This window comes from Dromiciops gliroides, chromosome 2 (assembly GCF_019393635.1).
Source record: "Dromiciops gliroides isolate mDroGli1 chromosome 2, mDroGli1.pri, whole genome shotgun sequence".
Classification (NCBI taxonomy): Eukaryota; Metazoa; Chordata; class Mammalia; order Microbiotheria; family Microbiotheriidae; genus Dromiciops; species Dromiciops gliroides.
In genome coordinates, this window is record NC_057862.1 from 457,653,040 (window position 1) to 457,680,135 (window position 27,096).

At 39.9% G+C, this 27,096-nt stretch overlaps 1 protein-coding gene across 1 annotated transcript in view; it reads left to right on the forward strand.

Moving 5' to 3' along the window:
* Positions 1 to 27,096, forward strand: part of NFATC2 (nuclear factor of activated T cells 2) — a 172,596-nt gene that overhangs the window by 107,233 nt on the left and 38,267 nt on the right. Inside the window, exons 7-9 of the mRNA XM_043985401.1 lie at positions 9,580 to 9,635; positions 10,235 to 10,361; positions 12,106 to 12,801. Of these exons, the coding sequence (XP_043841336.1) occupies positions 9,580 to 9,635; positions 10,235 to 10,361; positions 12,106 to 12,801 (879 nt within the window). The remainder of the gene's footprint in view (positions 1 to 9,579; positions 9,636 to 10,234; positions 10,362 to 12,105; positions 12,802 to 27,096) is intronic.

Here is a 27,096-nt window from a genome sequence, read left to right on the forward strand (position 1 = left end):
TAAAAGAAGCTTTTGGGTTTTGGGGTTTTTTGTTTTGTTTTGTTTTGTTAAGATACAAAAAAAGGGCCCCCTGCTCAGTTCCACAGGAGAGATCAAAATTCTGACGTCTTACTTGATTAAAAAAACCAACCACTATAAATTTCCATCCAAAAAAAGGACCTGATTAGCAGTGATGGGAGATTTGACATTTTAGCCTGTAAAATAAAGACAGAAAAGGTCAGAGGACAGATTGTTTTCATCTCTTTGCCCCTGGTAAGGGCCCAGAAGTGGATTGTGTATGGCCTTTTCCTGGGCAGTGAGGTATTTGATTATATACAAGCTAATTTCTTCACACACACACACACACACACACACACACACACACACACACACACAGAGATTTTTTTTTCCTTTCACTGATTCATTTTTTTTAATTGAATAGCATTTATTCTTGGCCTCATCTGTCAGAGAACTCCTGAGACATTCATAGACAAGGGTTAAAAAAGAATTAAAATTAGTATTAGATGTTGACAGTCCAGAAAATCTAGTGGTGATTGAGGCTGATGAAACCCACTCTCTGGTATTTAAGCAGAAAGGTTATTGCTTGAGCTGCAGAGTGTTTCCATTCAATAGGATTTGGGGTTTTCAAAGAGCAGAAGTCAGGTTGGTGATGGGTATTTGGAAGAAAATATTGACTTGCTCTGGGCACCAAGCTACTCATGTGGGATCAGCCTCCACAGGAAACCATTAAGTAGTTCTTTTATTTTTTGACCCAGGGAAGTCTCCTTCCCTGTTCAAAAGGCCCCATGTTTCTAGCCTTCAAACATAGTTTGATGTTTTGTGATATCTGTGGTGATTGACTGACTTTGAGTCCATGTATTATTGCTAGGGATAGGTCATACATTGATGTTTCAGGTCAGTTATAGCTCTGTGCATGAGGTTTATTTAGTGGCTCATAATGGGATCCTTGAGTCTCCATGGTGACATTGTGGAGTCTTTGTCTGTTGGGTTTTTATGGGTAATGGACAAACACTTTGTCATCTCTGAATTTCTGTCCAGGTTAAATTTCTATTTTAACAACACTATAGAGGAGCAATTCAGGCTTCACACAGAAATAATTCAACAAACATTTATTAAATACCTACTGAGGCCAAGGCACTGTGCCCAGTTTTAAAGCTACAAAGCAGCTAGGTGGCGCAGTAGATGGAATACTGGCTCTATATTCAGGAAGAACAGAGTTCAAATCTAGCCTCAGATATTTACTCACTGAATTACTCTACATATCAACTTACTACTGTCTGCCTCAGTCTCCTTATCTCTTTAAAAGTGATAACAAAGCACTTATTTCATTGGGTGTATGTGTGTACACACATATATGTATGTATAAATATATATGCATTTATATGGAGGTAGTTTGGCATAGTGGAGATAATGCTGGACTTGGAGTTAGGAAGGTCTGGTTTCAAATACTGCCTCTGACAGTAGCTGTGGGATACTGGGCAAGTTGATTAAACCCAGAGTATTTCAGGAAGCTTCCTAGACTTGCTTACTAAGTCATAAAAGGTCTATGGTCTGCATTGGTGGAGAGAGTTCTTTTACCAGGAGTTGTATTGATGGAATCACAGATCCTTTACACCTATACATGTATTTAGAGATAATTTAATTTTACACATCATCATGAAATAATATAAATCAAAGTAAGTTTATAATCATGGCTGTCATCTTCTAATCCTGCTTCTATTACCTCATCATAGCATAGAGATGATACTGGGATTTCCAAGATGACACAGCAGAATTCATATACCTAGAGTATCCCACCAAGCTGCAAAGGCTTCAGGTGCAGACCCAGTGATGGGCAACGGTAGACCTGCTGCCTGAACCAGCTAGGCAGCATAGCTAAAGGCTACTACAGTCATCAACACTAAGTTGGCCATTAAGTGATGGGTTTTCTGCCATTTTTGGCAATTTATAAAGTATATCTCTTAAGTCATGGAGAGGTTGGGATGTTACCTACATCAACCAAATCCCCATTCCTTTTTTTGGGGGGGAGGGCAATGAGGGTTAAGTGACTTGCCTAGGGTCACACAGCTAATAAGTGTCAAGTGTTTGAGGTTGGATTGGAACTCAGTTCCTTATGAATCCAGGGCCAGTGCTTTATCCACTACACCACCTAGTTGTCCCCTCAATCCCCATTTCTTGAAGGGTGGAAATCTATAGGGATAGAGACAGGATGGACCTGGGGGTGTGTTGTTGTAGGGAATTCCCAGATGAGGAAACTCCCCCTACCAGCAGGTCAACACCTTCTCTGTAACCTATTAAAGAGTATCCTAGAGCATGAGGGGTGTGTGTGTGTGTGTGTGTGTGTGTATGTATATATATGTGTGTACACACATATGTATGTATGCATATGCATATGTACATGTGTGTGTATATTTATATAGGTGTATACACTACACATACACATACAAATACACATACACATACACATACACATATATGAGGTAAGATCTTCCTAACCCTGGAACTGGTTGGTGCTCAGTCTACTATGGCAACAGTATCAAACCCAGATAGAACAGAAGGTCACTAAACAACACATAAGGATTCCTATGAGGCTATGTGTTGACTTAGAAAATCAACACTATCTAGGTTTATTGTATTTTTAAATTGTATTTATGTTTTGATTTATTTTGTTAAATATTTCCCAAATTACATTTTTAATCTGGGTTGGGCTTCAATAAAGAGTTTTGTGGTCTGTATGTGGCTAGTATACTATGCTTTTGATACTTCTGCACTATACCACACTGTTTCTGAGGGAAAAAAATCTATCTGCTTATGAAGACACACACTCAAGTACATGTTTTTGTTTTTGTTGAGTCATTTTTCAGCCATATCTGACTCTTTCTGGCCCTATTTGGGGTTTTCTTGGCAAAGGGAGGGGGCAGGTGTCCAGGGTCACATAGCTAGTAAGAGTCTTAGGCCAGATTTGAACTCAGGAAGATGAATCTTCCTGCCTCTAAGCCCAGCATTCTATTCACTGTGCCACCTAGTTGACCTAAGTATATATATATACACACACACACACACACAAACACACATATATATATATATTTATACATGCATTTATATTTAAAGATATATATGATGCAACTAGGGAAAGGGTAATGATTTCCAACCTATAGTACTGGGGAACATATGAAGCCATTCATTAAATGAGTGGTCAGTACATACGCTGACATACATTTTCTCCTCATTTCATCTTAATCAGAGTAGTCTTTGTGGCAGAGAGAGAAGTTAAGAGTAATAGAGAAGAATGTATTAGAGTAGCTTGGATGATAGAGAAGTTTTTTTGTTTTTATTTTTTTTTCCAAACGGAGAATGTAGATATCCCAGGTCCTAGAAGAAACTTCAGGGTTGGAAGCAGAAGTAGATAAAGGGACTGCAGAAAATTTTGGCATAAGTAGCTACTTCTCCTTAATATACTGGAGGGGTGGGTCAGTTCTCCCTCCTAACCAACTCCCTTCCCCTCAATGTTCACGAGAATTCTTAAAATCCATCAGCTAGCCTCAAGCTGCTTGCAAAAGCTAGCTTGCCGATTCCTTGCTGCAGTGACTGACTACAGAGAAGTCCTTGAAGTGACTACTGCTTTCCAACCTTTAGAGGCACTTGTTTTCTCTGGCCAGAGCCCAATGCCTTTCCAAGGGGGCAGGGAGGATGAGAGGGTTGGAAGGAAGAAAAGCTGTTTTCATTAGGACTGAATCTTTTAAAGTGAGTGTGTTTATAGGGGACTAGGTCTAACCTGCAGCCACTCAATGAAGGGGCCAAAGTAAATGCTCCTTATTAAAGCCCTGGAATCCCCTCTGTTCATTCACAACCCTGACTGGTCCTTTGGGATGTTAGGGCTAACTGGTAAATCCAGCAGAAGCATTGCAAAATCTAATTACTGCCTGCTCCTGTTCCTGCTCTTGCTGTCTGGGCACTTGAATTCTCTGTTAGTTTGTCAGAGAAGATTGACCCCTTTGATCAAAAGGCATGCTGTTAAGGAGTAAGGAAAAAGGATTGTATCCATGACCACAGGCAAGTGGTAATTCCTGGGGAGCAATGGTGAAAATAAGAATGTGATGCTGAAGGTCACCAGCAATTTTGACATTGAGGGGAATCCAGTTAAATAGATTTTTTTTTGGTGGCACAACATTAAGAAGAGGAGGTGACTTGTCTTTGGATGATGAGGCTCAACCTACCTACAGTCATGAACTGTCAACCCTATTAATTACTTGCAAATGTGATTTTCTAGTTCTTAGATTCGGTTTGGACCTTACTGGTTATCTAGTCCAGTGGTGTCAAACTCAAATGGAAAGGATCCCAGCCAGCCACATATTGACCTGCCAAAACCACAAATGAACATTATTTATGTGATATTGTATTATTATTTATTTTATTAAGCATTTTCCAATTACATCTTAATCTAGTTTGGGCCCCACTTGGGAATTTTGCCCACCACTTTTGGCCCCAGGCTGTGAATTTGACACCTCTGCCAGTCTGCTGTCTCACATAGTTCAGCAATCTTTCATATGGAATCCCTAATAGGTGGTCATTCGGTCTTTGCTCACAAACCCCTGATGCCAGGACTTATCAAGGCAGCCCAATCTATTGTTAAAAATCTATTTCTTATATTGCTTCCAAATACACTTCATCCATTGCTTATACTATAATTCAGAGCGCCATATTTCTAAATGTCTGTCCTTTATGAAATTGTTGTGCAAATATTTAAAGACAGCAGGCATGTCCCTCCCTAAGTTTCCTTTTTTTTTTCTTACTAAACACCTCCAGTACCTTTAATAGTTTTTCATATGACATGGTTTCCAGCTCTCTCACCATACCACCATTCTGTGAATAACTCTTTACTTTGTCTTTGATTCTTGTCAAATGTGGTGCTCAGAAGAGAGCACAATATTGCAGTTATGGTCTACCCAATAAAGAAGATAGAAAAACGATGTTCTTTTCATATCAGTTCAATATTATATATTAAGTACTTCCCAAGGGCAGCTAGGTGGCCCAGTGGATAGAGCACTGGCCCTGAAGTTGGAAGGACCTGAGTTCAAATCTCACCTCAGATACTTACTAGCTATATGACCCTGGGCAAGTCACTTAACCCCAAATGACTTAAACATCCAGGGATATCTCCAGTTGTCCTCATATATATCTTGCCACTGGATCCAGATGGCTCTGAAGGAGAGAATGAGGTTGGTGACCTTGCACAGCCTTCCATCACTTAAATCCACTTCACTGCAAGTGATGACAGCACTTCCTGATATCTTCCAGAATGAAGGACAAACAACAACAATAAACAAGTACTTCTCATATGTGAGGCATCTTGGCGATTCAAAGATAAAAAAAATGTGTCAGTCCTTGCTCTCAAGGCACTTAACAATTCTAAAAGAGGGATGCAATGTGGGAAGTGATCAGTAAATGCAAGGTAATTTGAAGATAGAAAGTGCTACCAAGGAAGATGATGGCGGGCTTCATGGAGGCCACAGCTTCTGTAGGCGGCACATGATCTGAACATTAGACTTCTTCCACTAGTGCATCATGTGATTGTTAGGTTTTGTTTGTGAGTTTTAAAGCAGTTTTATTGTACTATTGGCTTATTCTAAGACTTGTAGTCAACTTATCCTCCCAGTTCTTTTTCATATCAATTAATGCCAAATCAGGGATTCTATCTTATGCCTAGCAACTTAGATATGGAATTTACATTTATCCATTAATTGCCTATTCAAATATTTTGTTTATTTTTGATGATTCTATCATCTATTGGACTTAATAAAGTTATTTGTTTATGCAATTCTTATCTCTGTTTATTCTATCTCCTTGGCATTAGTCCATAATCTAGCAGGAGGTGCAGTAAAAAGCCTTTGAAACCAAAACACCTACTTACCTTTCTCTTGCTTTAAGGAAGGCCTGATTGAGAAATACAGCAAGGTTAGAAATGGAAGGGGAGAAAATAGGCAGCTTTCCATGAGCCACAGAGGTGATAAAATCCAGGGAGGTGGCTGGAGATGAGGAAGGACAGTTTCCCAAGATGGCTCTTATCAGTCAGATCTACATAGCTTAGTTTTGTATTTAGTGTGAAATTTGGTTCAGTCACAGAATGCCATTTGTGTTCAAATACAAGCATATGCCACCCCCAGCTTATGTATGTTAAATTTATGGACCTTTAAAAATAGGAATGGCCACTCTGAAGAAGCAGCCCTAGCCAAATGAAAGGCATATCTTATTCATTTATATTCCCAAATCCTGTGAGAAGCTTTTTCAGTAAGCATAAATGCTATGTTGATATGCTTTATAGCACTCAGAATCTAACATTGCCTAAATTCAGAATATCTAGAGGAAAAAACTTTAGGAGTCAAAAATGGTGGGTCATCTCCTTCCTTACTTTGTTACTTCATAAAATCTGTAGTTTCTTTACATTAACATTCCATTAACCCTGAGAACAAGCTCCACCCTTTAGTAGACGGCTTTTATGAACTGCTGTGGCCAAAAAAAATCATCATCAGGTGGCCATCCTGTTCACAAGCCTTTCCAATCTTAGCTAGACTTGTCCACAGACAAAAGAAATATAGAACATTACAAGAATCATATTTGATACTGTTTGCGTCAGTTTTGCCAACTGTAAAATTGGGATGATAATAGCAACTTCCTTTCAGGGTTGTTGTGAGGATAAAATGAGATAATATTTGTAAAACGCTTACCACAGTGCTTGTTCCCTTCCTTTTCCCTTTCCTTCACTCATGCAGAGGGACAATTTATCTGTAATTTATAGCCTTCGTTTCCTGGGAGCGCTGAGAGATGAAAAGACTTGTGCATGGTTACATGACTAGTATATATCAGAGGCACAATCTATATCCATCCAGATCTTCCTGTCTTTAGAGTTCCATGTTGCTTCTCAACAATTCTATAAGGGAGATCAAAGTCAGGCCAATGAGAATGAATAAATTGCAAGATTTATATCAGAATAGAACCTCATTTCTTATCACTCTCAGTTTGAAACTTGTTAAAGTATATTTGTCTCTGAGATCTAGAGCTGATCCCTGTGTCTTCTTTCTCTTTAGTGCGTAAATTGGTTCCATTTATGAAGTGTCATATCAACAATAAACCTGTAAGTTTTACTACATAGGACAGTTTGGTCTGAGATGAAAAGCTTCTGAGATACCCAACTGTTTCTGTATGTGCTCAGCATGATGCCTCACACAGACCCAAAACAGGTGTTTATTGAGAAGGGTTCTGTTGTGGGGTTGGGGGAGGATGGGCATGTAGGAAGTTTTGAATGACCGTCCTATCATTTCTTCTTCTTTCTTTTTTTTTTATTTTTAAAAAAATTTTTTTTAGTGAGTCAATTGGGGTTAAGTGACTTGCCCAGGGTCACACAGCTAGTAAGTGTTAAGTGTCCGAGGCCGGATTTGAACTCAGGTACCCCTGACTCCAGGGCCAGTGCTCTATCCACTGCGCCATCTAGCTGCCCCTCATTTATTCTTTTTTTTTTTTTTTTTTAGTGAGGCAATTGGGGTTAAGTGACTTGCCTAGGGTCACACAGCTAGTAAGTGTTAAGTGTCCGAGGCTGGATTTGAACTCAGGCACTCCTGACTCCAGGGCCGGTGCTCTATCCACTGTGCCATCTAGCTGCCCCCCCCTCATTTATTCTTTAAGCATTCATTCATTCATTCATTCATTCAACAAACATTAGTTAAGTTCTTTGCTCAGTCATTTTTCAGTTGTATCTGACTCTTCATGACCCCATTTGGGGTTTTCTTGGCAGAGATACTGGAGTGGTTTGCCATTTCCTTCTCCAGCTCATTTGACAGATGAGGAAACTGAAGCAAGCAGGGTTAAGTGACTTGCCCAGGGTCACATAGCTAGCAAGTGTCTGAGGCCTGATTTGAACTCAGGAAAATGCATCTTCCTGACTCTAGGCCCAGAACCCTGTTCCTGCACCAGTTCCTACTGTAAGCCAAACATTGTAGTAACCACTGGGAAAGAAAGAAAAATAATTCATTTTCTATGTACTTAGGCTGTTCTTTAGACACCAGGCAATCAGTCATGAGCCTTATTCTGGAATCCTTTCCAGATTAGTAGGGTTCTGTTGACATAGAATTCAGAGTAACATCCTTGACAAAATAAAGCACCTTTAATGGAGAACCTCTCTGTATATTCCTTTAATGAGACTGAACATGTGATTTCATTGGTACAGAGAACTCCCAGGTGAGAAAACTCCTTCTACCAGTTTATATTGGCACCTGCTTTGTAATTTATAGTTTTGAGACAGTTGCCTGGGGACACTGATAGGCTAAGTGGCTTATTCTGGGTCACACAGCCAGCATGTGTCGTAGATGGGACCTGAATGCATGTATTTTTCACTCTCTGGCTTGCTCTCTATTTACTATATACCACATTGCTTTTTAAAAAACATTCCTTTAACAAATCCTGGAAAAAAGGGACAGAAGAGGAGAAAGAAACAGCTTCAGATCTTTGCAGTTCAGGCCCTGAGAAGCCTTCAAAGCCACTTTACCTGTGGGTCTTTAATTGCTTATGTCCAACATAAGCATTTGACACAAACTATTGAGAGGGCATTGTTCCCATGGGCTCCAGTTATATCACAATCAAGAGTACTGGCTTCTGCTACTCTCCTGTTAATAGGTTTAGTTTCTGATGTGGCCCCAAAGCAGAATACAATTAAACACTTGTTTCATATTTCCTGTTCACCTAAGGATGGTTTGTTTTTTCCTGTATCTTGAGGTCTGGTCTACACTTACCCTCTTAGACTCTGGAAACTCACTAGACATCTTGAAATTGGGTAGAAAAGTTTCCTTGTATTCAGTGGTGTAGCTGCAGCCTAATTCCACCCAAAAGAAAACCAAGTTATATTTCTAAGAGGATATCAGAGGTACCAGGAAAGGAAAGTCTGTTCTTTGCTAGTGGGATGCCTTATTTGTCCTTATATGTTTTTCGTGAATGGAAAAAATTGCTGCTCATCTTCAGTGAAAACCATTTATTTAAAGACAGGAGACATGGATTCAAGTTTCACTTCTACCATTAAACAGTTGTGATTGTGAGATAGTCACTTGATCTTTCTGAGACTCAGATAGCTTTTCTCTAAAAGGTAGATAGTTTTCCCTGCTTCAAGAAGTTATTATGAAGAGCAAGTGAAAAACATGTGTCAGTGTTCTTTGTAAACTGACTTTATGGAGTTTGTGTGTTTGTGTACTTTTAATCAAAATTTGAAAGCCACTCGAGTTCTATTCCAATGTGTCTCATGTCCCAAAACAAACACCTACCCTGACATTTGGGAAATATTTAAACCATTGGTTTCATGTTGTGTTCTAAAGCAATTCACTTGATCTCTATGTATTTTTTGACAGTGGAAAAAAGTTAAAATCAATCATCATTTCATATCTGGGGTATTGATAGAAACTTCTACAGATGGTGTGTCTATTGTTAATGATGGCATATGAAAACACTACTTTTAGGACAGTGATACTAAATTATTATTTTAAGCCTTAATTTTCTAATAATGTCTTCAAACCTGTCAATATTGATTTTTTTCCCCAGATGGGCAACAAATTTGGGAGATGGAAGCCACGGTGGATAAAGACAAGAGCCAGCCTGTAAGTATGTGAATGACAATATTTTCTAGATGTTGTGACATTTCATCAGACTAACCAGTGATGTCAGAGAATGTCTGAATTTAAAATGGTGATATCTACTTTAATAGAATTTTATATTGTTAATTGGAAGCCTATCTCTTCTTCTTTGTAACCTGTAGTTAATGATAAATATGCCCCATTGGTCATGGACATTTTTGATATTGAAAAGCTGGATTTCATGTGAATAGATATTAGACTATAAACTCTTCAGCCTTCCTTCTGAGATCACCCCTAATTTATCTTGTATGTATCCTGCTTGTAGATAGTTTGTTTCTAAGTTGTCTCCCTCCATTAGAATGTGAACTTCTTGAGGGCAGGGATCATTTTTGCTATTCTTTGTATCATTAGGACTAAGGACAGTTCCTGGCAAATATTAAACTGTTAATAAATGTTTATTGACTTGTTGACCATCTGGAATGTATCCATCCCCTAGGCCACCTGTCAGAAAGAGATCCCTGTTACATGAAATGGAAAGGGATTTCCCTGTAATTGATTGCAACATCGAATTAGGAAATGTAGCTCATGCTTCATGTCAATTAATAGCAACTTCATCCTTCTAGAGTATGCTTTTTGTTGAAATACCTGAATATCGGAACAAGCATATCCGCACACCTGTGAAGGTGAACTTCTATGTCATCAATGGAAAAAGAAAAAGAAGCCAACCTCAGCATTTTACTTACCATCCAGGTAATTCTCCCCCTTGGGAGCAGTCATTCAGGGAAGGAAGGGGGACGCCTTATATCTAGATTTGTCCGTTCCTCTTCTTAAAAGGTGGTTCATGAGTTTGCTGACTTGGTGAAGAACTGATACCTTACCCATAGTACCATTGGCAGCTAAAAATCATGTATCTATGTGGAACAGACATATGAGCTTAGGCAAATGAGAGCTTCATGAAGTATGCAACCTGGGAATAGGTTATGATTGTGTGAAGACACTTGGTGGAAGACCAACATAAGCTATTTCCATCCAATATTTTACCATGGCACTGACTAGGGTAAAATTTTTCTTCCTTTATATAAAAATTTTAAATTCAAATTTAAAAATAATTTAAATGTTTTAATTTAAATATAAAATAACTTCAATTTCAATATAAACATTTAAAAATTATGTTATAATAGTTTTTAACAAATAAAAACAAAATAAATGAACAAAATGAAGACTGAAGTTCCAAATAAAACTTGTCTACCTATTGATAAGAGAAGGATATTAAATATAATAAGATAATAACATAAAAAACTAATTTTCCTTGGGTCCCCTTTAAATCTTATTTCCCTCTGTATAATATGGTCTTGTTGCTCTTATTGTTTTTTATATTGACTTATTCAATGCATATCTCCTTCTTCCAATTCTACTTATGACCAAGGTAAATCAGAAGGCTGAATGATTTTTTTTTTAATTTGGGAAAGTAGGTCACAATCTTCCCAAGAGGTGATCCAGACTTTGCCACATTCCCAGGATGGGAAACATATGAGAGAATATCATCAAAATGTGTAATTTCCTGTCCCAGGCCAAACACAGGAGCTTATAGGCTCCTGAAAGCAAGAAAGAAAATCTTGGAGCTGTCTCTGGCTTCTCTACCCCCAATTTGGTTTTATTTAAATGATGGTTGTGGGTTTGCGCTGGCTCTTATTCTGCCTAATGCAGCCGATCCAGCCCTTATTAAAATGTGTCTGCTTCACAACATTGGAGGCATTAGAGCTGATGTAATAAACTGTAAATGTTGGTGGTTAAATCACTGAAGCTTAAATATAACATAGAATCGTGTGAAAGCCTCATTTTGAATCCTGTCCTCCACAGGCAGAAAGGACAGTTTTTCAATTATATTTTATAGCACTTTCATAACATAAAATTTGTGGTGAAAATATCCTCCAACATAGTCTTTGGCCTTGGAGTGCCTGATCATGACCAGGGCCAAAGCCCAGTATAACAGTGGGCAAAGGAATGGAGTTGTCAGTTTTGAACGGTTTTTTTTAGGTGACTCACTAGTTTTTCAAATATGGATCTAGTTCTTCAAAGTGTATTTTAGTTTTTCATTTACCTGAGTCTTAAGCATGTACTTGATTTTTATTTTAATTTTTATTTATTTAATTTGATGTTTTTTAGTAATGTAATTGGGGTTAAGTGACTTTCCCACAGTCACACAGCTAGTAAGTGTTAAGTGTCTGAAGCCGGATTTGAATTCAGGTACTTCTGACTCCAGGGCCAGTGCTCTATCCACTGAGCCACCTAGCTGCCCCATGTACTTGATTTTTAACATCTATTTCTTAAAGAGACACTGTGTGCACTCCATTCATTGATCCATTTAACCTGGAGAAGGGTATGAAATGGAAGAGGAGAGCATTACTCTAGGTCTCTTGTTAGGGCAAGGAAAGTCTTCCATTGTCTCTCAACTGCTCATTAAGAATAATGTACTGTACGTGCTTTATTCTAGTTCCATCCATCAAAACAGAACCCATTGATGAATATGATCCTGCCTTAATCTGCAATACAGTGCACGGTGCTTTGGGAACAGTAACACCGCCTTACTATTCACAGCACACAATGGTCACTGAGTCCCCTTCCTGTCTTGTGGCCACCATGGCATCATGCCAACAGCTCCGTTCAGGTTTATCTTCTCCCGACTCTCGGTACCAACAACAGAATTCAACAGCTGTAATATACCAGAGGAGCAAGAGCTTGAGCCCCAGCCTCTTGGGCTACCAGCAGCCTACTTTGATGGCCTCATCCATCTCCATTTCAGATGCTCACCGATCAGTGCTCATGCACGCTGGCTCTCCAGGCCAGAATTCGGCTCTGCTCCACCACTCTCCAACCAATCAGCAGTCTTCTCCAGTGATTCATTATTCTCCAACCAATCAGCAGGTGAGGTGTGGAACGCACCAAGAATTCCAACACATCATGTGCTGTGAAAATTTTACATCCAGTGCCGCCCGACCAAATCCACCCCAAGTCAGCCAAGCACAGAGGATAAGTCCAAGCTCCTATCCTACGGTGATTCAACAACAGAATGCTACAAGTCAACGAGCTGCTAAAAATGGACCGCCAGTTAATGACCAAAAGGAAGTATTACCAGCAGGAGTGACTATTAAGCAAGAACAGAACCTGGACCAGGCCTATTTGGATGATGGTAAGATGCTTGTTTTTCTCATTGCCTGCACAGAAACTCCCGTATCTCCTAAGAAATAGCAATAAAGAGTGTATGGCCTTGGACAAGTCCCTGTGCCTTCTGGGTTATAAATGAGATGAGCTCTGAGGCCTCTTCCAGCCCTACAGCTCAGTGATTCTATATACATGTACATGTAAAATTCACTTTGCCAGTATTGTATTTTCTGGGCAGTGCCTGGGCTTGTAAGCTCAAGAAAAACCCAAAACCAAAAAAGCCCCTTAAATACCAATAGTGACTTTTCTCCCTTCTTCCCCCAGTCCCCATGATTTGGAACAGGGTCAGTTTAAATTGCTAGCATTTTCTTTCCATTTGCCAAGTTGAGGTTGAAAATGGAGAAACAAGAGAGAAGACTTTCCAACTCCCTTTTATTCTTGTAGGGAGAAAAAAATAACACTTTATAACACTCTCTTAGATATTTTGGGGGCGGAAAAGTAAGAAAAAAGCTCATTGAACATTCTATATAGATCAGGACATAGTGTGTGTGTGTGTGTGTGTGTGTGTGTGTGTATGGGGGGGAGGGGGTTGTGCTGTAGGCCAAACTTTGCAGATGTCCTGGCTGAACAGTGGTACATTGATGAGTTAGAAACAATGGATTTCCTTTGTTGGGAACCCAATAGATGTGGTTGTTGGGCCCAAGGAAAGGCTGCAGGGGACCTTGATTTGAATCCTCCCCTTTTATTCGTAGGTGGCTTGGCTTATTAGCAAAGTGGCCATTGGGTTATTTTTGTAAAGAAATAGCCATGTCACTCTTTGCCCTATGACCAGCACCAGGGCATATGTATAGAGCTCAGATATGATCTAAAATTTGCTTCTAGTTAGTGGAGGACAAGGAGGCTTAGAGATGGAAGGGGAAGGGAGGGGAGCAGGACATGGCATAATTTATTGCTCACTGGAAAAAATATTTTGGGAAAAGAAATCTCTGCCATTACAAGCCACTAATTATTCTTACAGTTTAACTCTCTGGAACACACCTGAGAACCAGGAAGGCAGCAAAGAAAATTTCCAAGAAGCTAAAATAGAAGATATAGCGCTCATCTACTTTATTCATAGGAAAGCATTTCAGGCTCTGATTCACAGCCTATTTACTCTGATTTTTCACACAGTTCTATCAAACTAGATTATCAGCTGACAGCTGACTAGAAGGGGTGAGAAATGCCCTCTATGGGTTGATACACTAAAGTCACAAGAAGTGACAGCTAATAACAAAGGAGGAGACCAGACAATTATTAAAAAAAAGACATAATAATTCAAAAATCCCTGCAGTCTGGCTTTATTTAGTGTCAGATCAAGAAACTCTTAATAGTCCCTGAGGGCATCACTACTGCAAAGAATGGTGTTGCATTCAAAATTGATAGTGAACATAAATCACAGAGGAAATTATGCATATTACCCTCTGAAATTTCAATTTTCCAGAAAATTCACTTATGAGGCACACCTCACTTCCCTTGGGACTTGACAAATGATGATTGTTTATCATTGAAGTAATTATAGATATAGATATAGATATCTATATATATCTATATGTCTATCTCCAAGTGTCTAGGGATTTGACATGATTTATAAATCCACCTACAAATGAAGATTTATAAATCCACCTACAAATGAAATCTCTTTATTTGTAGGTTGGAAACATAGTAGTTTTCTTCAAGTATTTGAAAAACTGTCACAGGGAAGAGAGAATACTTGGTTTGCTTTTTCTCAAAAGGCAGAACTAAGAACAATGGGGAGAAGATGCAGAGAGGCAGTTTTTGGCTTGATTTAAGGAAAACCTTCCTAACATTTTAAGCTGTCTAAAAGTTGAAAGGAAGCTATTGAGTTCTCCTTCACTAGAGGTTTTAAAGGTACACTTGGTGAATACTTATTGGAGATTCTTTCTCAGATAGGGGTTGGACTAAGTGACATCTGAACTCCTTTCAATGTTTTGATTTTGTGAAATAAAGGAATAACTGGTGGGAGATCCTTCCCCCCCCCCCCAATTGCTCCCTTTTGGATTGAATTTGACTTTAGAGTAAGGGATGAATTGGCTGGTTAAAACAAACAGTTACTTTGGACAGTGCCTAAGAGGTCCTTTTCTTTGTTCCAAATGATTTATCCCTATCACAGAAGCCAAATATCTAAGTCACCTAAGTGATGGAGTTTAACAATATGATCTCTAGAGTCCCTTCTTCCCCATCTCCAAATCCTATCATTCTCCTTAGCCCTATCTGTAAACTTTAGAGGTAAAATATTTGGATAATGAAACTTGAAATTTGAGGGTAAGAATTCAAGTGCTGAGTCCTTCTCTGAGACCTAAATAGCTGAAGGCATCTTTTGGGGAGGGGGAGAAGAGACCTGATTTACTGAACAGATCATGGATTCTTAATTCTAAAAGGTGCTTGCTTAGAAAGAAATGATTAAAAAAAAATCAAATGTGGGGGCGGCTAGGTGGTGCAGTGGATAAAGCACCGGCCCTGGATTCAGGAGGACCTGAGTTCAAATCCAGCCTCAGACACTTAACACTTACTAGCTGTGTGACCCTGGGCAAGTCACTTAACCCCTATTGCCCCGCCAAAAAAAAATCAAATGTGGTAACACTATTAAAGGAAAATGCAGTAGAGGAGGAAGAACATTGGATTTGGAATTAGAAGGCCTGGGTTCAAATTCATTCTACTATCTCTTAGCTAACCTTGGGCAAAACACTTCATCTTTCTGGCTCTCAATTTGCTTCTCTATGATATGAGTGAATTAGAGATTATCTCTAAGGTACCTTCTAAATCTAACCCTAAATCCTTTCAAATCCCCAAAGCAAGAACCCCTTGGCCCTGCCAACAGTTGTCCATAAGCTTTGGCTCTGCCTAGAACAGTGCAGACTGGAGGCATATGTAAAGAGGACTGGAAAGCAACTTGCAGCCAGTGGCTCCATTAAAAATCAACTATTCTGCTGCTGGTGGTGGGTTGAACATAGCATGGAAGGCCAGTCCTCTTGCAGAGGGACAAGTGTGGGCATGTTATTCCAAATCCTGGGCCAAAAATGCACCCACAGCTTTTGCACCTGTGAAGATGTGGGTGAAAATTTGGCTCCAAATCTGTGGGATATTAAGATAATCGTAACAGATGCATTCCATCCTACACATTCATGGAAAATGTTCACAATCTGCATGGCTGGCATTACCTAATGTGGATTCAGTTTCTTTTTTGACATTCATTTTAATTTCATTTTTGTGCATGAAAATTGAAATAGTTATTGGGATTTTTCTAATGCCTTTCTGGGAGACACAGGAAAACTTCAGATCTTTAGTAATATATATATACATATGTATATATATACATACATACACATATACATATATACAGAGAGAGAGAGAGAGAGAGAGAGAGAGAGAGAGAGAGAGAGAGAGAGAGAGAGAGAGAGAGAGAAGTAATTCAGAAATGGGTTGCTTCCATTTGACATTAAAATTCAGTGGGGATTTTGCCTTTGGAAAAGCCCATTCACAGTCTCTTCCTTTTGCATAATCCTCACGTTTATATAGCAGTGGTAAAAATTTCATGTTTGTATATTTTTCATTTATCTTATTTAGTATTTTTGCCGCCAGCTTTCCCCAAGTATTTTTTATTTCCTCTTCTTACATGTGTATCTGGGGAAAATAATTCCCATGTGTAAATAAGTTATTGGTGAAGATTCACCTGCTCTTTTATAAAAACATAAATCATAATAGTTCACTTTCATAAAGCACTTGAAGTTTTATAAAGGACTCAGAATATACTGCTATCTCACTGGAGCTTCACCATGACTATTTGCGGAAGTGCAAAGAATGGGATCCTTATTTTATAGAGGAAGAAATGGGGGGAGGAACAGTGAAGTGAACCTGTCCCAGGATCATTTAACAAATGTTTCAATGGATTTGGAGCTAAATGATCCTTTGGAAATATGACTATCTCTCCCTTCCTCCTTCCTTCTTTTCTCCCTCCCTTCCTTCCCTCCTTTTTCTTTCCTTTCTTTCCCCTTCCTTCCTTCCTTCCTTCCTTCCTTCCTTCCTTCCTTCCTTCCTTCCTTCCTTCCTTCCTCCCTCCCTTCCTCCCTCCCTTCCTTCCTTCTTTCCTTCCTTCCTTCCTTCCTTTCTCCCTCTCTTCCTTCCCCCTTTTCCTTTCTTTTCTTTCCTTTTCCTTCCTTCCCTCCTTCCTTCCTCCTTCTTTCTTTGTTTCTTTCTTTCTTTTGTTCCTTCCTTCCTTTTTCCCTTCCTTCCTTTGTTCCTCCCTCCCTCCCTCCCTCCCTTCCTTCCTTCCTTCCTTCCTTCCTTCCTTCCTTCCTTCCTTCCTTCCTTCCTTCCTTCCTAACTCTCTTCCTCCCTCCTTCCCTCCCTTCTTTCCTCCCTGTACAATGGCAGGAACCATGGAATTAGAAGGAGAAGACCTTTGTTCAATTTTGGGCTCTGCCATTTACTCACTTTGTAATCCTTGGGCAAGTCATTTAACCTCTGTGTCTCAATTTTCTCATCTCTAAAGTTTCCACTAACTGCTCTTAAATGGCAATGAACAGTGAAATGTGGCCTGCCATCACTGAAATTAATCATCTTTAGAATGAGGGAATTGGCCTAGATAATCTCCAAGGTTCTTCTGTATGCTAATGAGTATGGTTATTGTTATCTACCCTCTTTTCATGCTGTTTATTTGACTGAGTTTATTGCTTCTTATCCACCCACCACAAGGTCACCTTTTCCCTTGTCTTGGTGTCTTACCCTAAGGGTATCTCTGGGTCTATGGGTCTCTTCAACACCCTCCTCTCTGTCTTCACTGTTTTCTGTATTCTTGCAATTCCTAGGATTTCATTTGGGTGAACTGGGTTGGTATAAATAGAACTTCTGATACAACAAAAATTTCAATTCTGCTATAAGCAGATTTAAAATTTTTGCCAAGTAAATGAGCCTTGCTAAGAGCAGCAGGAGTTGCATGATTTTTTTGTTCTTGCTTGTGGTCACCTGTTTTCTTTCTCATCTTACCCTGCTTCCTTTCTCTTCTTAAGACTTTGACTACACCTGGGACACATGAATAATTCCCAGAAGTAGTTACCAAGCTGGTGTGGATTGCAGCATCATGATGAGACTCAGTTTCCTCATCTGCACAAATATCTGTTTTCCTCTCTTCAACAGTTGAATATAGGCCTCTAGCTGGTGTCCACATTAGGCAGCAAGGTTTGGTATAACAATTGCAGGGGGCCAGCTAGGTGGCCCGAGTTCAAATCCAGCCTCAGACACTTGATGCGTACTAGCTGTGTGACCCTGGGCAAGTCACTTAACCCTCATTGCCCCATGCAAAAAAACCACAAAAAAACAAACACACAAACAAACAAAAACAATTGTAGGATTTAGAGTCAGAAGAGCTGAGTTTGAATACCTGCTCTATGGACTACTTGTGTGACCCTGGGTGAGTCATTAACCTCCCTGACCTCAGTTTCCATTTCTATAAAATTTGTGCATGGGTAGGTGGGACTAGATGATCTTTTTTTTTTGGTGGGGCAACAGGGGTGAAGCGACTTGCCCAGGGTCACACAGCTAGTAAGTGTCAAGTGTCTGAGTCCGGATTTGAACTCAGGTCCTCCTGAATCCAGGGCCGGTGCTTTATCCACTGTGTCACCTAGGTGCCCCCTGGGACTAGATGATCTTGAAGGTCTTTTGCAATTCTAAAATTCTGTTTTATCTCATGATCTTAGTAGTTCTGGTCTTTGCTTACTTAATTCTGATCTACTTGACTCTTACCAACATGAATAATAGGATTTAGAATTGATAGGAACCTCAGGAACCATCTAGGCCTACTCCTCCAAATTATAGATAATAAGATAGGTGTTTAATAAGTGCTTCTTAGTTGATAGCTAACAACTAACATCATATAATGGTTTAAAATATCCAAAATAATATATATATGTGTGTGTGTGTGTGCGTGTGTGCGTGTGTGTGTGTGTGTGTGCATTTGTGTGTATTATCCCACTGGAGCTTTAAAACAATCCCACAAGGAAAGCACATGGAAACTGTTTTAGATTTTTTCCATGGGTATATAGGATTCTCAGTGAAGAAATGCCCTCTACTAATGAAGAGCAGCAAGTCTTGCAATTAGGCAGTAGCCCTAGAGAATTGCCTGAGGTCACAAAATCAGTCTGTCAGTGGCCAGCTCTTCCTGATTCTGAAGCCACCTCTGTATCCACAAGACCGAGATGCTCCTCCTAATCAATTAGTTGTTGTAGAAGGCGCTGTCTCATTATTGTGGAGGCAGGAGATGGGACAAGGTGATCTCTCTCTTTTTTTTTTTTGCAGGGCAATTGGGGTTAAGTGACTTGCCCAGGGTCACACAGCTAGAAAGATCTCTGAGATCTCTTACTGCTTCGATTCTCTAAGTCTGTGATACCGAATGGTTAGGAACATTCACTTATTTTGTCAGGTCAACAAAAATGCTTTCTCCTGAATTCTCCAATTTGTCTTTTATTAAAACCATGATTTGGCAACATGCTACTGAAAAGATGAAGGTTGAGCTAGGTGATCTCTAAGTTTCTTCCCAGCTCTTAGAGTCTAAGGTCTGAAATCCTTTCCATCTTTGACCTTCTATCACATAAGGGGGTTGTAGGATGAGGCATAAGACTCAAAGAGGAGGAAGTTCCTCTCTCTGCAGGCCTGATAAGTCAGTTCTTTCATGACATTTGATGAGAATATGTATTTTCAAAGGAAGCAGCTGTGGTGAAGGCAAAAAACACTGGCCTAGGAACCAGGAGGATGGAGTAGTTTCAGATCTGTCATTAGTTATGTGACCTTGGGCAAATCTCTGTGCCTCAGTTTCCTGAAATGTAAAATGAGGAGTTTCCACTAGACGATCTCTAAGGTCCTCTCTAGCTCTGACATGAAAGCACACAGATAAGTGGAATATGTCAGGCACGTCTAAAACTGGTGAACAGTGTTTTGGGGTTTTATATTCCTATTCCAGGAAAAAAAGGTGGGAGTAAATCTTTTATTAAGAAACCAGTCTTGGGGGGCAGCTAGGTGGCGCAGTGGATAGAGCACCGGCCCTGGAGTCAGCAGTACCTGAGTTCAAATCCGGCCTCAGACCCTTAACACTTACTAGCTGTGTGACCCTGGGCAAGTCACTTAACCTCAATTGCCTCACCAACCCCCCCCCCCCAAAGAAACCAGTCTCTTTATCTTCAAATAGAAACCTATCAACACCTATATCTCACTAGTAATAACATGCAAAGAACTGTATTAAATATGGTATAACCCTAACCCTAGGTAGGGTAGAAGGAGATCATTCAGTTCAGTCATTTTTCAGTAGTGACTGATTCTTCATGACCCTATTTGGGGTTTTCTTGGCAAATATACTAGAGTAGTTTGCCATTTCCTTCTCAAGCTCATTTTTTTTTTACAGATGAGGAAATTGAGGCAAACAGGGGTAAATGACTTTCCCAGCATCACACAGCTAGTTTGAATCCAGATTTCCTGCCTCTAGGCCTGGCTTTCTATCTACTACACCTCTTGGCTGTCTCTAGAAGGAGCCCCAATAGAGCTTAAAAAATTCTGGGTCTAGGGGGCAGCTAGGTGGTGCAGTGGATAAAGCATCAGACCTGGAGTCAGGATGACCTGGGTTTAAATCCAGCCTCAGACACTTGACACTTACTAGCTGTGTGACTCTGGGCAAGTAACTTAACCCCCATTGCCCTGCAAGCCCCACCCCCCAAAAAAAAACCAAAATAATTCTGGGTCTGAGTCTTAGCTCCATATTAACTGTGTAACTTTGGCTTAGTTACTGTAAAAGGATATAAATGAAAGGATTTTCTAAACTATGAAGCATTATACAAATAATGGTCGTATGGTGGTATATAATTGAGATATTACCATTTGAGTACTTTAAAAAAAAGGGAGAGCATATTTCCATAATATTGTTGTGGAAACAGCACTCTTACACCAGTCTCTACCTATTTCCATAATAATAACAGTAGCTTGGGTTTGTTTATTGCTTTACATCCATTTTTTCACTTGAGCCCATTTTACAGATGAAAAAAATTGAGGTTCAGAAAAGCCCAAGTGAATTCTTCGAAGTTACATTATTAATAAATGGTAAAGTTAGGATACACACTCAAATCTGATGTTGATAAATCCAGAGCCTTTTCCATTAAATCATGTATCCTTCCATCATATCAATGAATCTTTTAGAGAAAGTATTTTATTTATTTATTTATTTTTTTAGTGAGGCAATTGGGGTTAAGTGACTTGCCCAGGGTCACACAGCTAGTAAGTGTTAAGTGTCTGAGGCTGGATTTGAACTCAGGTACTCCTGACTCCAGGGCCGGTGCTCTATCCACTGCCCCACCTAGCTGCCCCTAGAGAAAGTATTTTATAAGAGCTAAGGAAGTTCTGTTCATTGTTTAGTTTCATAGTTTAGAAAGCGCTTTTATTTATATCCTCTCACAGTTTGTTCAATACACAATAAGTGCTTGATAAATGCACCTTAACAAACAGATTTTGTGAAGTAATTGTGAAGTAAAAATTGAGATTCAAAGAGATGGAGTAACTAGCCCAAAGTCATATACTGCCTCCCCTGTCATATCTTTCCCCTCTGGCTCTGTGATAGATCCTCTGTGATCTCTTCTGAGACTCCCTTGGGTGCCTTGGGATGTTTATCTGCAGAAGGGCTGTAGTGCCTGGCTCAGAGGACTATTCTGAGACATAATTACTGTTTATCAGTTGGGGGGTGCTCTCCTGGTGAAGTGCACTGACTAATTGCACACAGTAGTCATTATCATGGTAGTTGGCACCTATCAAAATGATCCATTCCCTAGTGTTCAATAGACAGAGCTTCCAATAGATGAACATCCTGAAATGGGCAAAATACAGAGGATCCCACTCTCTTGAGTGGAGGAAAGAGGAAAATGAATGCAGTTATTAAAAAGCATCATTTCACTGCCACCTCTTTGTTCACCAAATCAAGAATCTCTAATTGGGTCAGTACAGTGCCCGTGGGTAAGTTTGTTACAAAGCACTTCCTGTTCAGAAAGTCATGCAAAGTCCACAGAGAGCTTGCCATCCGCTGAAAGGAGCCTGTGGGCCAAGACTGGCATCACTATCCAAGGAGGCCACTCAACTGGGGCTCTCTTGAGGTTGAAACATAAGCCGGAGAAGAACCAGTTGAGGGGAGAGGAGGCAACTTCTAGTCAGGAAGCCCCTGCAAGACTTTGGGGACCCAGAATCATAGTATGAGAGCTGCATTAATACTCAGAAGCATACTGCTATAAATAATATTGATGATAACTTTTATTTCCACATAGATCGCTCTAATCCCAGATCCTTATGAGATAGGTAGTATAAGTATTCATATGCCCATTTCACTGATGGGGAAACTGAGCCCCAGATAGGTAAAATGACTCTCTCAAAGTCATGTAGCTACTAATGATTTCAGTTGGAACTCAGTGAGGAATCCTGCTCCCAAGCCCAGTTTTCTTTCCATTAAACTACTCTGCCTCTCTAGATTGGTGGAAAAAGCACTGGACTTAAAATCAGAAAACTTGGGTTCCTATGCCAGCTTCATGGTTTTATGTGACTGTGGACAAATCATTCTATTCCTCTGTGGATCATTTTTCTCATCTGTAAAATTGGGGCTAATAATACTTGTACCATATCCCTCCCAGGGTGAATTGTAAAGTGCTATAGAAATAAATTGTTACAACAGTATGGAGTTATAAGAAAAGTGTTTAGTAACCTTAAAAAAACCTCTGTAAATGTAAATCATTAGTACATTTATTATGATTATGAAGAATTCCATGTTTTGTTTTGTTTATTCAACACACCAGGGTCACAGGTTATCCTACAAAGGACATTTGGAGTGTGAGGAGAGACTTCCAAGGCTCCATAAAATCTTAGCTTACTCAGCTGGTTAAGGGTTAATTATCCATGTGGCTTTTTCACATGAAGAATGGTAAGAAGGCTGGTAGAGACATTGCTCTTCTCTTTCTTTGCAGCCCTCCCCCAATTGCTGCTTTACCATATCCCTCTTCATCCATCTGTGATCTTGGGTCTGGGAACCAGGAAAGCTGATCTTCCTCTATACCTGGGTGACTCCACAAATACAAGGCTTCTCAGAAAAGTGTCTAGATATAGTTAATTAAAAAAAAATTTTTTTTAAATTTTGTGAGGCAATGGGGGTTAAGTGACTTGCCCAAGGTCACACAGCTAGTAAGTGTCAAGTGTCTGAGGCCGAATTTGAACTCAGGTACTCCTGAATCCAGGGCCGGTACTTTATCCATTGCATCATCTAGCTGCCCCTAGATATAGTTAAAAAAGACTAAGGAAGTCCTTCCTCAAACATATTGCTTTGAGGGGCTAAAATTCCCAGAATACTGGACTTGGAGTGAGGAAAACCGAAATTCAAATCTTGCCTCAGAAACTATCAGTAAGATCCTGGGAGAGTCACTCAACCTCTCTACCATCCACAGATTGAGGAGGCTGGATGTTGGTGTCCCCAAAGGTCCTTTTTAGCTCTAAATCTATGATCCCATATTCCTATTTTGTCTTGATGTGCTAAACGTCGCCACCCCTCCCCTTCCTGGTATTTAAGAAGCCATCTTCTAGATGACAAAACAAAAAAAAAACAAAAGCAAACTCAACAAGTTCTGAAATTCTGAAAACCAGTTGCTGCTAGAGGAATGTACTGATGTCACTGGAGCCTATACATGCAAACCCAACCATAAAGCCTACTTCCAGAATAATGATGCACTTCTACCACACTCTTCACATTCCAGAGAGCAGACGGCCCCTGCACAGAAGGCCAGAGGGTACATCATTAGCGACTCAGGCCTAGGAGATGTTTGCCAATATAGCCCTTTTTATTGACTTTGGCTTTTTTGGGGGAATTTTTGTCTCTGAATTAGAATGGGCTTGTGGCTCTGGAGTGAATGTCCCATTAAATAAATAGTAAAAATTAACTCTGCCCTAATGGCCTGTTATCATGAGACGAGTGCCAGCTGTGAGTGGAGGCGGCCTAAGCCAGGCCTCCAGATGTATAACATTTTAGGGTTTAATATGTTGTTAGTGGTGACCTTTAGCACACTACTTAAAGATGTTTGTTGCATTTCCCTTCATAGTTTTCAAAGTACTTTCATAGGATCATTGATTTAGGGCTGGAAAGAACTTAATAGAGGCCGTCAAGTCCAACCCCCTCATTTGACAGATAATGAAATTGAGGCACACAAGTTTAGTGACTTACCCAGGGTCATAGAACTGGTAAGTATCCAAAGTGGGATTTAAACACAGTTCTTTCTGACTATAAATCCAAATCCTATGTCATGTGCCACACTGCTTATCACATTTTGTTGTTGTTGTTTAATTGTTTCAGTTATGTCTGACTTTTCATGACCCCATTTGGGGTTTTCTTGGCAAAGATACTGGAGTGGTTTGCCACTTTCTTCTCCAGCTCATTTTACAGAGGAGGAAATTGAGGCAAACAGGGGTAAGTGACTTGCCCAGGGTCACATAGCTAGTAAGTGTCTGAGGCCACATCTGAATTCAGGTCTTCTTGACACCAGGAGTAGGGAACAGAAAAGCATGAAGTTGGGAGATGGGAGTGTTGCAAGAAACAGCAAGATTCCCTCAATTGTTACTATTCATAGCATTTTTGCCACCTCTTCAACGTTTTTTGAATTAACCCTAGATTGTGCTGAAGTTGAGGTCAATAAAATGTCTCCTCTGCCTTCTGAGAAGCTCAGCAGTTGGTCAATGGAACTCCTAGGAGATAAAGAATGATGCAAAGGACTCACTAGTGTCCCCAGCAGCAAACCTTGTTGCTTTCAAGGACTTGGGTGACATCTGTAGTTTTCTTGAAGGATCATGAAATAAGATCCCCAACAAGGCAACCAATGTGGTGCTATCCTTTGGCCATTTAGGATAGGAACTGAAGGCCAGGAAGTTGACTTTATGATGATATTGTCTCTTGCAGGATGGTTGGACTTCAGACATAGGGGTTTTACAGACCAGAAAATGGGTTTCATTTGAAGCCTATTACTTCCAGCAGCTGAAGAAAGTCAGAATGATGCTTTTATTAATTTTAGGGGGACCATAAACAATAAAATAATGTATGTGCAGCTAGGTGGCACAGTGGATAGACAGTGCCAGGCCTTCAGTCAAGAAGACCCGAATCTGAATGTTCTATCCCATTACGTAAATTAGCTATGTGGATGATACTTTTCAAAGGTTATTCCCCAGTTGGTTCATAGAGAGTAAGAAGCTGGAAGGGGTTTTTGAGAACATCTAGCCTGGCCCCTTCATTTTATAAAGTGAGGCCCACAGAGTATAAGTGATTTCCCCAAGGTCATACAATAAGTCCATGCCAAAACCAGGGCTAGAACCTAAGTCTCCTGAATCTGTCTAGTTTTCTTTTCATTCTATTTTACTTATAACTTGCTTAGCACCATAACCTGGAGGCAGATGGTGGCTCTTTCATTTCTCCCCTGTTGGGCATTTAAAACCAATTAACCAAAAGTTGGCCAGTAAACTTTTTGATCTTATAGATTACAGGATTTTAAAATTAATTCTGAAAGAGATCTTAGAGAGCATGTTGTTGTGCTATTATGTGTCAGGCATCATGCCAAGGGCTGGGGATAGAAAGAGAGGTATATTTGAGGTCCTTTCCCTCAAGAAGCTAATGTTCCAATAAAGATGACAACATGCAAATAGCTATGAACATAAAGTATTCCAGCTCAGGAATTCTGTATTCTGCGTGACTCCAGGAAAGTCCCTCCCTTCTCTGGGCCTCATTTTCTTCATCTGTAAAATGAGGTGTGATGGATTCTAAATCTAAAGTCCCCCCTAGCTCTAACTCCTATGAACTATGATCCTATAGATTCTCTTCTTTTTTCCCACTGACTTCAAGGATCTGTTTATACTATTCTTGGAGGAAGCATGGATGGAGTTAATGAAGTAATTTTGTCAATAGGATAAGTGATACCTTATGGTGTTGTACAAAATAAATGTGTAAAATATGTTTCATAAAAGGCTCTTCCTTTTCTTTTCATTCCTTTTCTTCCTCCCTCCCTTCCTTTTCTTCCTTCTTTCCTTCCTTCCTTCCTTCCTTCCTTCCTTCCTTCCTTCCTTCCTTCCTTCCTTCCTTCCTTCCTTCCTTCCTTCCTTCCTTCCTTCCTTTCTTCCTTTCTTTCTTCCTCCTGTCCTTTTTCCTCCTCGTCGTCCTCCTCCTCCTCCTTCTCCAGCTTTGACATTCTTTGTTCTAAGGTCTCTTCCAGCTCTGGAATTGTGTATTCTAAGAACCTTCTCAGCTCTGATATTCCATGTTTTAAGGCCCCTCCTAGCTCTGACATTCTCAATTCTAAGCTCCTTTCCATTCTACATCCTAAGGGCCCTTCCAGTTTTAAAGGTCTAGTATTCTATGAGCAAAAACCCTAAAAACAAGTCTATAATTTATAGCATAGAATTGTCAGAACCAGTGATCAAGTTCCATTCTACAACAGCTTTGAGTCCCTTTAGACTTCAATCAACTCATTTCCTTAACCAGGGCAAAAGAACCGCACAACTAAGTATAGCCATGGTTGTTTCTGATGCTTGAGAAATGTGGCCTCTCCTTCAGAGTGTGGTTGGCACCCTTGTTGGCTCAGAGCAACCCAGGAAGAGACTCTCTGTTTCATCATTTGCATCCTTGCTTTTGCACCCCCCTCCCCACTTTCTTGTTAGACTTGCTTCCTCACACCTGCAGTCCCCAAAGGGCAGGGCCCAGTATATCAAGAATAGGAATGTGTGTAGGTGTATGTAGTTACCAGTTTATAGGAGATAAATGCAGATGTTTGGGGGATATAAGTTCAAAGACTCTCGGGTAGTGAAAACAAAACAAAACTAGATCAATAAAAGAATCATAAAAGCCAGAGATTAATCTGGTCATTTAAAAAATTAAATTCTAAAACATTCTTAGCAAGTGTGCTATGTGAGCTCTGGGAAGGGACTATCTAGGGATGAATAATATGATTTACAGAATCATAAAAGCAAAATCTCACATCTGGAGAGGACCTCTGGGGTCAGCTAGTTGAATCCAATACTGAAGTGGTTATTCATTCATTCAGACAGGTCCAAAGACTTCAACCTAAAGTATGCTTATAGTACCACACCCATTTCTTCCATCATCTCTCAATGTCTCATGGAGTTATTAGCTTCCACTTGGTCAAATCTAATTTTTAAGGAGTTATTTTCTTCAGTGAGGTTTTGTACCTCTTTTACCATTTGGCCAATTCTCATTTTAAGAAGTTAT